Source organism: Triticum dicoccoides, chromosome 4B (genome assembly GCF_002162155.2).
Source record: "Triticum dicoccoides isolate Atlit2015 ecotype Zavitan chromosome 4B, WEW_v2.0, whole genome shotgun sequence".
In the NCBI taxonomy this organism is placed as follows: Eukaryota; Viridiplantae; Streptophyta; class Magnoliopsida; order Poales; family Poaceae; genus Triticum; species Triticum dicoccoides.
In genome coordinates, this window is record NC_041387.1 from 12,866,365 (window position 1) to 12,881,732 (window position 15,368).

Sequence of the window (15,368 nt, forward strand, 5' to 3'; positions counted from 1 at the left end):
ATGGTCAGGCCGCCACTCCCCTTCGTTCCCACTGCCGGCGCGAGGTCCGCAGCCCCTGCTCTTCCTCCTCTTCATGTTGAATCTGGTCGCGGAAGTGGCCGAGGAGGCCCTCGAGCTCGGCATGCTCGCGCGAGCAATCCAACAGTAGGCGCCGTCAGAGGCGGACGCGGAGGCACGGGACTCGCACGCCCCTGCTCTACCCTGCTCCCTCTTCGAATCTGGTCGCCGAAGTGCTCGAGGAAGCGCTAGAGCTCGGCATGCTCGCTGGCGAAGCCGGCCCCTTCTCTCCTCCTGAATCCTGATGCGAGGGAGGTCCCCCATTGCCGATGGAGGCGTACCAGAAAGTGCAGGAGTTCGACTTGTCCAGCGGTGCTGATTGGAAGACGACCGCCAACGTCCTCTTCACGGTGCCCCCAAGCACAAGGAGTTCGGGTGAGCATTAGGCAGTAAACTAATTTCTAGGGGACATGAGCCCGGACAGTTATTGTTCGAGGACAGCTGAAGCGAATAGCACATCTCGTTGCAAATTTATCACCATACACCAGTATGATTGATATATGATATGGGATGGGATAGGAATGCACTGCTTGAATATTAAAATTTATAGGTAATTCTTTTCTGTCACCGATGTTTCACTGGTAGAATCTATCAGTTGAGTTTGACATGAACCCTGTTCGTGGAGCACACAGATCATGGAAAAATTATGGTGCGTTTTGTTCAATTTTATTTGCCTAATAACCATACCCTTCTGCTAGGAATTACCCACTAATTCTGTGAGAATCCTACTCCGCTAATTCCAAGCTCTGAGAGGATTTTCCTTTCTCATACTGAGATAGCAATAGAAGTTGATTTAAATCTTAGATATGTGACTCTTATTTTGTTCACGTTCAACAAATCATGTCTGGACTGAAGCTAGGAAAGTTCCCTGTGTGTTCTAATAATAAGGTCATGGAAATACAAATGGCATATTTCGTCAGGATGAGAAGGCGAGACTAAGATCAATATCTGCTCGGGGGCCATCTTGTGTTCTGCGTGGCGCTGCCTTCGCCGCCGCCCGGCGGTGAGGGCACCGAGTTGTGTCTCATGCATCGCTACCTGACGTCCACTCTAGGAACCAGGCTTGGTGGCCAATGGGCCAGGAAGGTCCCAGATCGGAGGTCCCTGCTTGCCAACTCGCAGTTAGTTTGCATGATACAGTTAGTTGAAGTTGTTCCTTAAGTAGAATGCGATTAATCACGTATGGCCATTAATACAATCAGATCGTTGGGGCATGCATAAATATACTTGAATTTTAATTTAGCGTGTCAAGAGGTTTAGTTAGTGTCGCTCCCTGCTGTAATTATAGCTGGATATGTCGTTCCTGTTTTTAAAACTTAACAATCAGATGTACAGAAATTTGGTAGATAAGCTGACATTTGAAGGGGCAGTAAACATTAAACATTTCAGATGGTGATTGGGAATATCTGATATGTCCCCATTGTGTGTTTCCTGTTGTAGATAAATCTGCTTGCAAGGCTCTCGATGATATATCCATTTTCATCAATTGCTCAAGGGTGTGGTCAGTTGGAGAAGACATTACTATGATTTTTTTTCAGGTGATGAATTGTAACCTTATATCCTTTATTACTTGAAATTCAAAATCATTGGAAACAGTCGGTAATTACTTTGGAGAGAATCCTTTATTATTTTCTGTCTTGTTCATGTTCAGCATAGGATGTATATCATTAAAACCATCATGCTATATTATTGTTCATGTTCAGCATAGGATGTGCTTTATTATATGTTAGACAATTGCTGCCTATATATTATTAGTATGTAGACTGGAGATATTTTTGTAGATTGAAACTGCACAAATAAGCTATTTATGGTATAGTTACCCAAGTATAACAGTTACAGTACTAAATCTCGTCCTGAGATCAATCAGCAAAACATATCAATTGCTGATTTATTAGACGGACTGCTATTTCATAGAACTGAAAAGAATATGTGTCCATTGTTCTCTCAAAGTTTCTCTTTGGCCAAGATCAATTGATATGTCTAAAGTTCCAAGTGAAATATGAAATAAATGCACATGAACAAATCTAGGGGTGCAGTATTCTTATGGTATTTTTAGCTGGGGGTGTTTTTTTTCATGGCTAGGTATCACCTGAAATTTGTGCACTTAAAATCCAGAATCTGCTCATTGTATTTAGAACATGGTCTATTTGAACATTGATTTAGATAGAGGCGTGAAGCGCACCATGTAACCATTATTGTCCGTGCTAATTAGGAGAACAAGAAGAAGAGATATCTAATATACTACGTATTAGTATTAAAATCTTGCCTGGTGTTTTAGAGGATGGCGAAGGAGGTGCAGGGAGCTGACGGCATATCCGCGGTGAGTGGTGATGGAGGAACAGCCGCACACTTGATGGCTTGGTGCAGGGCGGTGAGGGCGCCGACCAGGAAGGCGATGCCATTGCCGGGCGTCGAGGTCGTAGTCCCGGAAGCCGACGATGCTTCCGTGCGGCGAGGGGATAAGCCTGGGGATCTGTTGCTTATTTTATGGGATATATGTTATGTTTTTCTTTGCATGGCATGCGTGGTGCGTGATTGTAGGGGTTTTGGTCGAGCCCGCGTGGAGTCTATGATGCGGTGGGGCGGTGGAGCATGGTCAGTCAACCTTAATTGTTGGGTGCACACCAGAGACACATGAGATAAAGGCTATCCGTTGGATTGAGATTAGTGGGTCTAATCATGGGGTTGTAATGGGTCTGTGTATGTTTTGTGGGGTGCGTTTAATGAAGTTTTTGTTGGATTGTTTAATAGTAGTGTAGACTATCACTAACATTTCTCTTTGTTAATTACTCTGTGAGAGGCTTTCAAGCACTTTCCTAGTACTGCATTTCCAACATGGCTTCTATCCTTCAGTTTCAGGTTGATGATTAGAGTGAACTTAGGCAAAAAATAGTAATAGTAGCCACCTAGTATGGGCTTTTGACCTTGTTATGCCAGGCCCTTAATGTTTTAAAACCTTTTTAGCCTCACTCATTGGCTAATAATTATCCTTGATTTTTTCTGGATTTTACCTTCTGTTGTTAGAATTTAGAATCAGAAGAAGCTCATGAAAAGAAAATTAGAACGACAATTCAGCACCAAACAAATGCTCCCTTCAGACAGCAGCACCATGTGTGTGCTACCGATAGTTTGAAGCATCTTATCACAGTTTTGTTCAACCACTGGCTAAAACTTCAAAAACTACTATATCATCAAACGTGCCTGGCAGGTGCCAAACATTTCACCTTTTTTATCTATATTAAACTGCAACATCAGTAATCATCATCATTACTTAGTAAAACAACATGTCTTACCAATAAATCAGACAGTGGGTTATAATGGACATTGACATATTGTACTAGCACAAATGCCCTATTTTACTAACCTAGAATTGTTAAACTAAATTCAAGAAAACATGTAGGATCTTCAAGTTGAGGGAAAATAAAATGGTAATGTTAAAAATACGACGTCAGATTTTTAACCATGGCAAATCGAAAAAATTTCATGCTTGATAAAGAAAATTGTCATCCTCACGACAACTAAATTTGCCATGAAAACGTTCGATTTGCCATGCTAAAAAATCTGACGTTTGATTTATAGCAAAATCCAAATAAACAGAACTGTCATCATGTTTATACCGGTAGCCAAATTTCTCAACTACTACTAGGTATGGATCGATCTCCCTGTCTCTAGGTACTTGTGTAATCTTCTTGGAAACGAATAACTTGCGTTCCACTCAACTCTCTGCACGCAATTACGCTTGTACCCTATCCCTATCAGAAGAGCAATGACTTCTTCATAGAAGATGGTGTGCAATCGAGTAGCATCACGTGTATGGGCCTGAATAGCATCATGGCATGAAATGGACTAGGAAATTTATTATGACACCTCAAATCAAAATTGACGTGGAACTACTAGTATAACTCCTCTCGGGGAGCGAAATCATTACATACTTTACTAGATAAGCTTTCCTATGACAAATATAATTAAAATGCAGACCTAAATTCCAGTTGTCAACCAAAGTGCGAAAGGAAGAAGAACCATGTGCTTATAGAAGCATTTAAATGGAAGACAAAGACAGACGGTCGGTATAGCTTCCTAGCTAACGGAGCATATGCACTAACCAAAATGTAGTTACATTTCGGAAATAGCGAAAGACAAGGAGTGTCGGAATAGACCAGGCGCTTAATCAAACATTCAGGAAGTGCGCCTGTGAAGATCAGACACGTACTTGCGTTTAGTCAATAAGTTGTTTAGCTGATAAGAAAAGGATAGATAGTATGTCCAGCTAACAACTGCACAAGCCCATTAACATGAATGGTGACATGTGAACAATAAGTTAACCTTTTCACTTCGAGAGATTAAGTTCAGAATGTAAAGCGGTATAAAATGGCATCGTCACCAAAAGGCAGTACAAATCGCAAATGAAATGTTACACCAGAAAATAATGAGAGTGGTTTTCGAGGGGCTGATCAAGTTCCGATGCAGTATTATGCAATCCATCCGATTCATGCAGGTCTAGAAAATTGCATTTCATTCATCAAATTCCAGTTTGATATGTTTTCTTACAAAATAGTCTCAGTTCCAGATCTTAGTTTTTTGAGATGATTTCAGTTTAATGCCTTCTTAAAGAAAGTCAGTTTCGCAAAATGTGGTTTCGATTTTTAGTAGTATCAAAGCACCAAGCTATGATGTTCTTCTTTCCCGCAAAAAATAAACTATGATGTTTTTTCATACCTTCGCGGAATTTTTATGGACATGCTCGGGTACCAAAATCGAGAAATATCTCAGAGTGCTGCCAAGGCATTAGAGTTCCACAACTGCTACGGTACAACATATATAGTACAAGAAACCAACCGATATGGTCCATCCTAGTTGCGGCATGGCATCTTATAATAAGAAACAAAAGGTGTCATTTCTTTTGGAGGAATCAAATAACCAACGTCAGCTAGCGTTGAAGGCAATAAGTAAGCACCAATGGACTGAATTTTGCACTGGCCAGCTAGGAACCAAGGGTCCAGCCATCACCTTTCAGTAAGAAAATCTTCTATGGAGCCTTCACTTAATACTTTTAGTTGTCTAAGACTTTATTTTGGATACCTGTTGCTTAGAAGGCAAACTTCGGTGGTACCGACATGAACAGTTAAAACCAATAATAATCAGTATGATCTACGAAGTAAATCATGATTCCATAATGCAATAACCAATTCAATTTCAACTGAAAAATGATTCACCACCAGCAAAGATTCCATGGGCCAGTGTAAATCGTGGAATCCAGTTGCCATATCCTTCATGAAAAGAGGTGTCAACCGACTAAATCTATACCTAAACCTTTTTTGAAATATAAATAAAATCTATAAAATTGATACTACCGTGTATGCCCTCCACCTCTAAATCCTAATCACAGGTGGCTGCTGGAACCTCTATCGTAATTTTTTGTTTAATTGTGTTTTTACCAAGCCATGTGCTGAATCTATATGGTAATTTTCAAATAGAAAGGCTAGTGGATGGAGTAAATGTACATCCTCGAACGATATGCGAACTCACAATTATGCAATTCAGAGTATCTCAGGAACCAACTGCTACTTATAAAGGACGAGCAAGCATGGACAGTATTGATTGACAAGAACATCCAGGTTAAATTATGCAATCCTACGGCACTTTGAGTTTATGGAGTAACTTGTGCTGGTGCATAAAACCTAATCTGGTAGCAGGGTCAGATGTCCTCTCTCTGGCAGCTGGCTGGCTCATGTCACCAGAAACAGCACTGCCTGGCTCAAACATTTGCAGAAATCCTAAAAACAAATGAGACCAATCCAAGAACTAACCCTCGTTGACATTTATTTATAGAAAAAACTCCGCGAGCACCACGCGTTCAAGCTGGGACTTGAACTCGGGTGGGCTGGCACCGGTGGATTGATCAGCAAGGGACAAAGGTTGCATTTTGTGTGGAAGGGGAGAGGCCCCCCAAATTCCCGCAGCAACAGCAACACTTTCCAGCCACCAACTGATGCCAGAGTTTTTAAATGCCAGGGAAAAGGCCAGCAAATGAGGCAGGCTCACACCCAACTAACTCTGTCTCAAATCTCTCGCCTCAGAACATGCGGCAACGCCTTCCAATCATAAATGCACCCCATCCCATCCCCACCCCTGCCCCTCGCAACCGTAATAACCTCCCTCCTCCCCTACAAATAGCCTCCCAACCAAGGCCAGCACAGCACAGCACACCACAGCACGGCACAGAGCAATAGCCATAGCCAGCAGCAATGGAGATAGAGTCAGTCAAGTGTGAGTGCTGTGGCCTGAGGGAGGACTGCACCCAGGACTACATTGCGAGCGTGAGAGGCAGCTTCTACGGCCAGTGGCTGTGCGGGCTGTGCTGCGAGGCCGTCAGGGACGAGGCCGGCAGGAAGAAGCAGGCGCACCCGGGCGTGGAGGAGGCCGTGCGGGCGCACATGGCCTTCTGCAAGATGTTCAAGTCCAACCCCGCCGTCCGGGTGGCCGACGGCATGCGCCAGATGCTCCGGCGGCGGTCCGGCGACTTGTCCAAGCCGCCGGGCTCCTCCTCCTCCTCCAGCAAGTACGGCACTGCGCAGGTCGGAGATGATTCATCCGTGTCGCTATATTGAGGAACACACCATTCTATGGCTTGTAGACCGTCTAGTGCTTTTCTCAGGCTTGAATCTCCTGTTTCTTTTGTCATTTTTGGCATATATTCTTATGATGGCAAGAATTTGGAATGTACAGAATTCTTCAAAATGGATGCTAATAGTGCTTGGCTTTGAAATGAGACTGTGTTCTTTTTGTTCGTTTTAAGAACGAAGCAATCATGAGTTGCTAACATATACTCCCTCCGTTCCATATTACTTGTCGCTGATTTAGTATAAAGTTGTACCAAATCAGCGACGGGTAATATGGAACAGAGGGAGTACTACTACTCAGCTGAGCTAATTGGTTTCTTGTTGCAACCTAACAAAGACAAAGAGGAGGTTAGCATGTGCAGGCAACATTGTTCACACTACTCGCCGTGTCAGACGTGATTTGCGATGGAGACGCTGCACCAAGAATCAAGGCAATCTATTTATCTATGTACCGGCATTACCTAAAGCTGGTGGCTGCTGTTGCACCACTATACTGACTGTGATCAAGATTATAGTGATAGCTAAAGTCATAGCATTTGGAACTCCTTCTTTTTCCCTTTCCAACGTTCCCATTATAGCGATAGCTGCTGACCAAAGCATGTGCAGTTTGATATCAAGATTGTAGAAGTACTGTGATTTCTCAGATGGGTGTGTGGTCATATTACGAACAGAGTGAGAACACTAAATCTTCATCTAAATCATGGTCAATCAGTTCAACAGTCCTGAAGATAAGGATAGGCCACCAGGGTATCTAAGTATTTCAAAGCTGATCTTTTCAGTTTACGCCATTGTATCATCCTTAGGAAGAAATCAGAGACAACGACAAGCTGATAATTAGTGGTAGCACTGCTTAAGTGGAGTTGTGATGGTGCTAGACCAAGTTCTACGAATATTGGACAGTGCATAAAACTAGACAACTTATTGTGGACTACTCTTTGGGTTCTAGCACATGGGATGGAATGTCATTTTACTCTATCTTTGGCCAAAGATTCCACGGTCAAAATTAAGGCGTACAACTGTTTGTTACTTAACTATTTGCTTATGTGCGATGCATAATTTACTACTCCCTCCCTCCGTCCCAAAATAAGTGTCTCAACTTTATACTAACTCTAGTACAAACAAAGTTGTACTAAGCTTCAGACACTTATTTTGGGACGGAGGGAGTATTTGCTTATGTGAGATACAAATGGGACTTTACAACCTATCAGTTTATCACCATGCAATATTGTTCAGTCATGGGCGGGCTCACAGTCCTATTTCCTCCGAAACTGGTGCAAAACTACAGTCCATGCACACCAAGTTTCAGGGATGTGCATGTATTCTGAAGCTGCCGTGGGCATAAACTGTGATTCATCAATGCCCGTCCATGAGCTCACACACACACACAAACACACACACACACACACGAGAGAGAGAGAGAGAAAGGGACAGCCCGGCATGGCAGGGAACACGGCCCGCTAAAAAGTTTTAAAGAACTGATGATATCAAGGAGCACGCACCTGTGCGTGTGCGCATACCATCGAGCACCTTGCGTGCATGCCGGCCTGGCCCCTCCCACGCGGCCACGCCACTTCAACCCGGCCGCCATAGATCGATCTCAGGACAGTGGAATCCGTATCGAGCAATGATCCGCAGCCCCCAACTTGAATGATTTCATGACGGCATCATGTGGATGCCCGAATCCACCAAAGAGAGACAAAAAAGGAAGAGGAGTAAATCATTGTGGGAGCACCCAAGGATTGCGCGCGGTTGCCATCGCACTCGATTGGGCGCGGGCAAATGGATGGGGTGGGGTGATCAGGGACAGGGAGCATCGTGGGCTAGCGCGGATCAGGATGTACGTAGCAGGGGATAATCTCGCCCGCGGCTCACGGAGGAGGATGCGCGCCCCTGCCCGGACCAGGAGCAGAGCAGGACCAGGATGAGAGCAATGTGCACGTTGAAGGTGGACAGAGTCGACGATGATCCATGGCTCAGATTGCATGCCAAGTAGGTGGTCATCAGGTGAAGCAGAGTCAGAGGGAGCTTTTGGATCATATTAATTATACTACCACAAATAGTACTAGTAGAATGAAAGTTTGTAAACCTTATGACGATCAGACTAAATTACAGTCCCAAATGCCTGCCTAAGGTTAAAGATCTTGTAACTGAGAGCCATCAAGGGCATGTGCTCCTGTACTTGTGACCTTGTGATGTATGTTGCGGAATGGTGTTTTGGATATTATAATGTTTCATTGTTTGTGATATGTGGGATATAAAAGATCGTTATATATGTTTTGTTGCAGGGTAAATCGGAAAACAAATTTGAAACCCTGTTGCTGACTGAAGATTTGTTGAGTGTTACACTTGGTAAAGGCATGTGTGTAGAGTGAGTGCCACACTCGATCGGCGGAGTTGTTATGTGGGGTGATCTGGTAACTCCTAGGAGGCTTCGCTTCGCCGAGTGTCCACAAAAGGCGCTTGACAAAAGCCGAAATGTGGCACGTCCTCGGAGCGTGGCAGCCGGATGGTATGCCGAGTGTTGACATTCGGCGGAGAGCATGTGTCTTTGCGGAACCAACGGTCCACGTGGCACCCTTATGTGCATCGGCCTTCGTCGAGCGTTGGCGCACGACAAAGAGAATCTGTGTTTGCCGAGTGTTGGCTTTCGGCGAACTGGCAATGCCACATGGCGACCTCCTGTGCATTGCCCTTGGCCGAGCGTTAGCACTCGACAAAGAGCTTATTTGCCAAATATCTATCTTCGATGAACTAAAGGGACACATGGCGACCTTTTGCGCGTCGGCTTTTGCCGAGTCTACCCGGCAAGCACTCAACACACACTGGTGCCACATGGCAATCACAGTTTCGTCGGTCGTCTGTCAAGCCACTTTATTGTGCTGAGCACCCATGCATGCCCGCCGCTCAACAAAACCTTTACCTGGTGCCCGACAGAAGGAACTCAACAAACCTCATTTTTGTCCGGAGGATGTATGTTGAGCAGCCTTCGCCAAGTAGAACACTCGACAAAGCCTTTGCCGGCAAAAGCGCTGATTCAAGTAGTGGTAACTACTGTAGCCAAGGTCTGTAATGACACCTAGCTTGGAGGTCCATCCTCCGCTGGCCGACACCAATGCCACCTCGTTACCCGTATGACAGCTTACGACGCCTCGTCGATGTCCACCTCCGCTAAGGACACAACCTTAACGATGCTCCACATATCCATCTAAGTGCTGGGACAACTTATTTCAGCGTCAGGCAGGCACATTCGACGCTCTGACGACATTGGTCCTCAAACCCTTTTTCTTTGTCTTCACGCAATTCTGTCATCCGCTTGGTTCGATTGGCCCGTTGGTTTTCCAGATCACCTTAGCGAATGAGCTCGCCAATCGCCATATATATGATGCCGCATGGACGACGATACGAGCGGTGTAGAGAAAGCTAAGCCAGAGGGTCTCATTCCCCTACCTCACAGTGCCGAAGAGGTGCGGTGGCTAGATGCGAGGGAAACCGAGTAGATTTTGGGGACGGCCAAAAAGTTGTTCCTAGCTAGACCTCGTGCGTTCTCTAGTGATTCTATATTTCACGTAAACTCGGATTGTATCCGTGAGGCACGCAGCCTTGATTATCCTTATCAATAAAGCTTGAAATTCTCTCAAGAAACAGAGATAAATTTGACAAAATTAGGCTTGAACCTCTGTATTTCGTTTTTTTAGGCAAACCTCTCTATTTCGTAGAAATGGAAAGGTAGAAGTCATGTCCAGGTCCAGCCCAACGAGGAGAACCATCTGACAAAGTCCAACTTATCGCCACGAAGAGAGCTTGTAAGCCCACTGGGCCCAAGCCGCCTCCAGAACAACACCAATTCACCACCGATGCAGAGGCTCTCGCAGGTCGCGCTCCGCCGCCTCCTGTCGCCGCCGTCGGCCGCGGCAGCCGCTCGCCGGGCAGCGCCGGCGGCCGCGGAGGCATGTTTCAGCGGAGCAGTACCTATCCTACGCCGCGCCGGTGGCGCCGAGGTACGCTCCCCGGTCCCTCCTGGGTTCTGGGTTCTGGGTTCCTTCCACGCCATGCTCTAAGCTTCCTGATTCGTGTGGTCTGGTTTGGGCTCTAGGTCGCGGCGGGCGGTTGGAGTGGCGGATCTGGGATCCTCTTGTGCCGCAGGCTCTGCACCTACAACGAGAGAGGTACTATGTGGCCAGTGCCCAGTGGCTTCATTTCACTTCCTCAAATCTATGATGTTTCGCTGTTCATGGGACACACTGATGAAAATTGGGGTCAAAATGGCCATGAGTTACCGTGTGTTTTTTGGCTGTGGATGGTGATTGTTTGATTGGTGTACGATGTACATGTGCCTGGATCAGTGAATGTGAGATTGGTGTATAGGGGACCAAGAGGCGTGTTTAATTGTTTCACCGTCTCGCCGGTAATCGCTTTCGCTGGATAATGGTGTTATCAGTTTGATCCGGTGGTTCCTGCGTCCGTCCTGTAATTCTAGTGTTTTTCTTCGAGAATACCCTGGTCCCAAACTCACCTTGTCAGACTGGTGGTGGTGCCTGTAGAATTAATTGCCTTACAGCAGGATCACTAATCACTACTCCCTCCGTCCGGAAATACTTGTCATCAAAATGGATAAAAGGGGATGTATCTAGACGTATTTTAGTTCTAGATACATCTCTTTTTATCGATTTTGATGACAAGTATTTTTGGACGGAGGGAGTATGACTTAGTAAGTTATGTTTCAGTGTTTATGTTCTGTATCCACATCCACATACTCTTATGTCACTATACAAGTATGGGGCTATGCTGTGGTAACTTGTGTTGAAAGTAATTTGTGAAAAAGAAATTCAGGTGTTCCTTTATTTTGCGGTTTTTGCTATTCTTTTTTTACTGTATGAATACTTCCGTCCAAGTGAAATCCATATATAGAATTGTCTAACTTGAACTAAAATGGTGCACAGATGACAGGGCACTTGAGGAGGAAGTTGAGAAGAAATTTGGATGGATATTAAAGATATTCTTCATAGGGACTGCTGGCCTTGTTGGTTGGCAATTCTTTCCCTACATGGGTATGATAGCGATTTCATATAATGTGCTAACAAATGTGCCACTTCTGGATACTCTCCTTATAGTTACCAGCTTAGAACATTATGCTGGTGAACTTGAAATTGCTTCTGTCTGACAAGTTTTCAGGGGATAACCTACTACAGCAATCCATTACGCTTTTACATGTCAAAGATCCCTTGTTCAAGCGGATGGGGGCTTCCAGATTAGCTCGTTTTGCCGTTGATGGTAACCAATTTTATCCAAGCATTTTTAGAGTTCTGTTGCAATTTATTTCTGCGTGCTGGGCTTTAAAACATATTATGAATTACTCCCTTTGTCCAGAATTAACTGTCGCTGAAACAAGTGTATCTACACACTGAAACATATCTAGATACACTCATTTCAGCGACAGTAAATACACTCATTTCAGTGACAGTTAATTCCGGGCGGAGGTTTACTTGCTTAGAGAGCTAGATCTAGACTAGTGATAGTATTTCTTGATTTTCTTCAATGTTAGCACAGTTCGGTGGTAGTTTAGGAAAAACTTGAACCAACTGTCTCAAACTAACAAAGAAATACGTAAACCTATCATTATGAATTAGCAGAACTAGACTTGGAAACCAAGAAAGACCTATCTGCTGGGTGCAGGACTCCATGGCATGACAACTCATATTCTGTCACTCTATTTGTATCTATGATCTATCTCCCGTACCTCAAACTTTTCGTCTTTCATGTGCACAAAGCCTGAACTGTTAGATGGCTCCCTGAACCACACAAACTTATTTCTACCACATATTGTTCATGGCAAATAATCACCACTGATTGATTTATTTAGGAAAATTCCTGCTTTGTGTAATATCTCTTAGCTTTGTAAAAAAATGAAATCATAAAGTTAGAATGTTACATCTGTTGTGGAGAGTATGAGCAATATATCCAACCTGTTCCCCCTTTTCTCAGAAATAATAATATCCAACTCATTGCTTGGTCCTGCCATTTTGCATACCCCTGCATGAGAATGATCCAGCATTTCATCTTAGCAGTTATTTGGACTTGAGCAATGTCAGACTCATGAGATTATGGGCTTCTTTACTAACAATTATGCGTGTTAGATTGCTACTAGTCTATCACATGGGATGTTGGTCATTTGTATCATCTGGTCCATTTCTGCGGCAGAATTCACTAGAGTTTATCAGTGAAAAGGATGTATCCATATGAAGTCTTGCAGTAGCTAAATTTTCTGTGGTTCCGTTCCCACTCCTGTAACAACAATTAACTCCAGCTTATCTGTACTTAACATATTTTGTCAATGAGATATATTCCCATTTTACTATTGAATGTTGTTACTAATCTCCTACGGGTACAGATGAAAGGAGAATGAAGGTGGTAGAGATGGGTGGAGCTCAAGAAATTCTGAATGTGTTAGAAGGTGCTAAAGATGATAAAACACGCAAAGAAGCTCTGAAAGCTCTCGTGGCACTTGCAAAGTCGGGTGAGGAAAAAACACTAGCCATTCCTATTGACGCATCCTACTTGGTTCTAGCTCCTTGTATCGTTCTGGTATCCAAAGTGGTCCATTTGAATTTCATGCTTGTGCTGTATGTGCAGATAAAGCTGCGGGGTTTTTGGACAAGGCAGGTGCCTACGCCATCGTCGCCTCCACTCCAAATTCCCCCGAATATGCCGAGATCGAGGCCTGCAAGGCTAGCCTTCTCAAGACGTTTGATCAACTGAAGTCGTGATGGTAAATGCCCGGGTGGGTTTATCTGCATGTTTTCTCCAAACTGAAGTCGTGACTGGGCCATTATTTTGATTGAAACAAGAAAACAAGCTCGGTGCACCATTTTCTCTTCCTGGGGGCTCCGATTTGCGACACCCCGGGCTTGTTGCTGGCGCGAGACATTTTGTTCCAAGCACTCAACTTTGGGGTACCTTCTTTGTACTATGATACTGGCAATTGGTCTATGCAGTTCTTTTTGGTGATGGGATTGAAATCACTACTACAATGTTCTCATCAAACGTCTTTAATAAGAATATACTATATGCTGGGCATGAACCTTTTCGTTGTTTCAAACGTCTTTAATAAAAATATACGATCTTAAACTGGACTTATTTGGCTTTTATTCTAGTAACTTATAAACCTTTGTATCTGAATAATAACATAGCCAGTTCATGGAAGACCTCCGCTGTCGTGGGGTCCGAAAGGGATAAGTAGGCAGCTAGCCGGAACTACGGGATGATACTTTTTCTTTTTCTTCCCACATGGGTATGTCCCTTTCTCTGTAATGATGGATGATGATTACCGTGCGGTGCTGTTTGATTTGAGCGCAAAAGGAGATGAGCATGATACATGTCTTGATCTCGCAAATCTGGAAAGCAACTAGTTCAGGGCGAATAATGCGGGTATGTGTTGTTGTTTTTTGTGTTACCTGCATGATCTGGAACTAAATTGTGGTTATATTAAAACTATTATGTATAACATAATATTTCACCTTAATAGCCGCTAATCGCATGCTAGTTATTCTGAATGTACACTGTATTTTCTAAAAATACTCAGTATTCGCACATCACCATACTAATTGCATGCTTAGCACTGGCCTTTGCTAATCCAGAAACGATTGTTTGTTTCACATAAATAAATCTAGCACAACTGAAAGACAACTAGACACGAAATGACTAGTAAAAAAATTAAAATTATATTAAAAACCATAACATCTTATATCTTTGATAGCATGCCATTCGTTAGAGATTGAAAATCCCATTGAATCGACATAAAAGGAAAGCCCAATCCGCAAACGCCATAGTGGTACCATGCTTTGCAGACTGCAATAGCCACTCACCGCTTGAAACAAGATCAACAAATTGTTGAAGGAACATCGGTTGGGGCATCACTCCATGCAACACAAGCTTACCGTTCTTCACCACGAGTCCATATAGTTGGAGAAGCCGGACCATGTCGCGAACAAATTGAAAGAAGATGCCAAAGTTGCCTCACCAAGATAAGCTCAGCGACTATTTTTGTGCGTATAAGAATTAAGAGGTACTCACCATTAGGATTTGGAGAGTTTTGTTGCTTAACACATTGTTTCATTTGGATTATTGATAGATGCACACTGTTTTCGTTTGGATTCTCGAGTTTTCCTTTATTTGCAAAAGTTGTTCTCACTTTTCAGAGGTTCGTTTACCTTGGCCTCAGCTACTGCTCTATGAAGAACTTCGCCCCAGGCCAGTTGTGCCGCATAAATCCATAGACCACCATGCTCCACCTTTGTGTGGGCCCGGTGATGCAGTAAGGTACATTATCACATCTGCCTCTTGTAAATACGTTTCCTCTTTAATAAAATCTGTTGTTGGATCTGTAATTGGTAAGAGACATGACAAATTGGAGGGAGTAATATTTTTTTAATTTTTTAATTTGTTTTTGGGCACTTGTATAGAAGGTTGTCTAATTTGTTATGTCGATAGATGCCAGCCGGATGTAAAATTTACACTTTTCTTTATGAACATGTAGAATGCCGATGATTGATAAACATGAAGATGCATGCACAGTCGTAAAAGAGAATCTAGAGTTAGACTATCTTTGAGGGTGACCATCTTATAGTTAAGCCTGGAGAGGTAATTTTCATTTGTTACATCAATTCCACACCCTTTGAATGCATGTTCTCCTTG

The 15,368-nt window shown here is 43.7% G+C and overlaps 2 protein-coding genes and 1 long non-coding RNA gene across 3 annotated transcripts; all 3 read left to right on the top strand.

Moving 5' to 3' along the window:
* Positions 1–376: 376 nt before the first annotated feature.
* LOC119293193 lies at positions 377–2,571 on the top strand. Its single transcript, XR_005142978.1, has 3 exons — positions 377–432; positions 1,498–1,595; positions 2,336–2,571. It is a non-coding gene; the product is annotated as an uncharacterized LOC119293193 (long non-coding RNA).
* A 3,591-nt stretch (positions 2,572–6,162) lies between these two features.
* On the top strand, positions 6,163–6,859 carry LOC119293194. Its single transcript, XM_037571740.1, has one exon. It carries the CDS (start codon positions 6,303–6,305, stop codon positions 6,663–6,665), a length of 363 nt encoding a protein of 120 aa, XP_037427637.1. The 5' UTR covers positions 6,163–6,302; the 3' UTR covers positions 6,666–6,859.
* Positions 6,860–10,491: 3,632 nt separating this feature from the next.
* Positions 10,492–13,757, top strand: LOC119294586. Its single transcript, XM_037572798.1, has 6 exons — positions 10,492–10,675; positions 10,771–10,843; positions 11,618–11,725; positions 11,850–11,948; positions 13,066–13,191; positions 13,308–13,757. Exons 1-6 carry the CDS (start codon positions 10,532–10,534, stop codon positions 13,439–13,441), a joined length of 684 nt encoding a protein of 227 aa, XP_037428695.1. The 5' UTR covers positions 10,492–10,531; the 3' UTR covers positions 13,442–13,757.
* The last annotated feature ends 1,611 nt before the right edge of the window (positions 13,758–15,368 follow it).

What these genes read in the sequence shown, in the direction of transcription:
- LOC119294586 (XM_037572798.1), top strand. Translation starts at nt 10,532, where the DNA reads ATGCAGAGGCTCTCGCAGGTCGCGCTCCGCCGCCTCCTGTCGCCGCCG. An exon ending in GCAATTCTTTCCCTACATGG is followed by an intron (nt 11,726 to 11,849) that starts GTATGATAGCGA and finishes ACAAGTTTTCAG; the next exon opens with GGGATAACCTACTACAGCAA. An exon ending in AGCTCGTTTTGCCGTTGATG is followed by an intron (nt 11,949 to 13,065) that starts GTAACCAATTTT and finishes CTACGGGTACAG; the next exon opens with ATGAAAGGAGAATGAAGGTG.
- LOC119293194 (XM_037571740.1), top strand. Translation starts at nt 6,303, where the DNA reads ATGGAGATAGAGTCAGTCAAGTGTGAGTGCTGTGGCCTGAGGGAGGAC.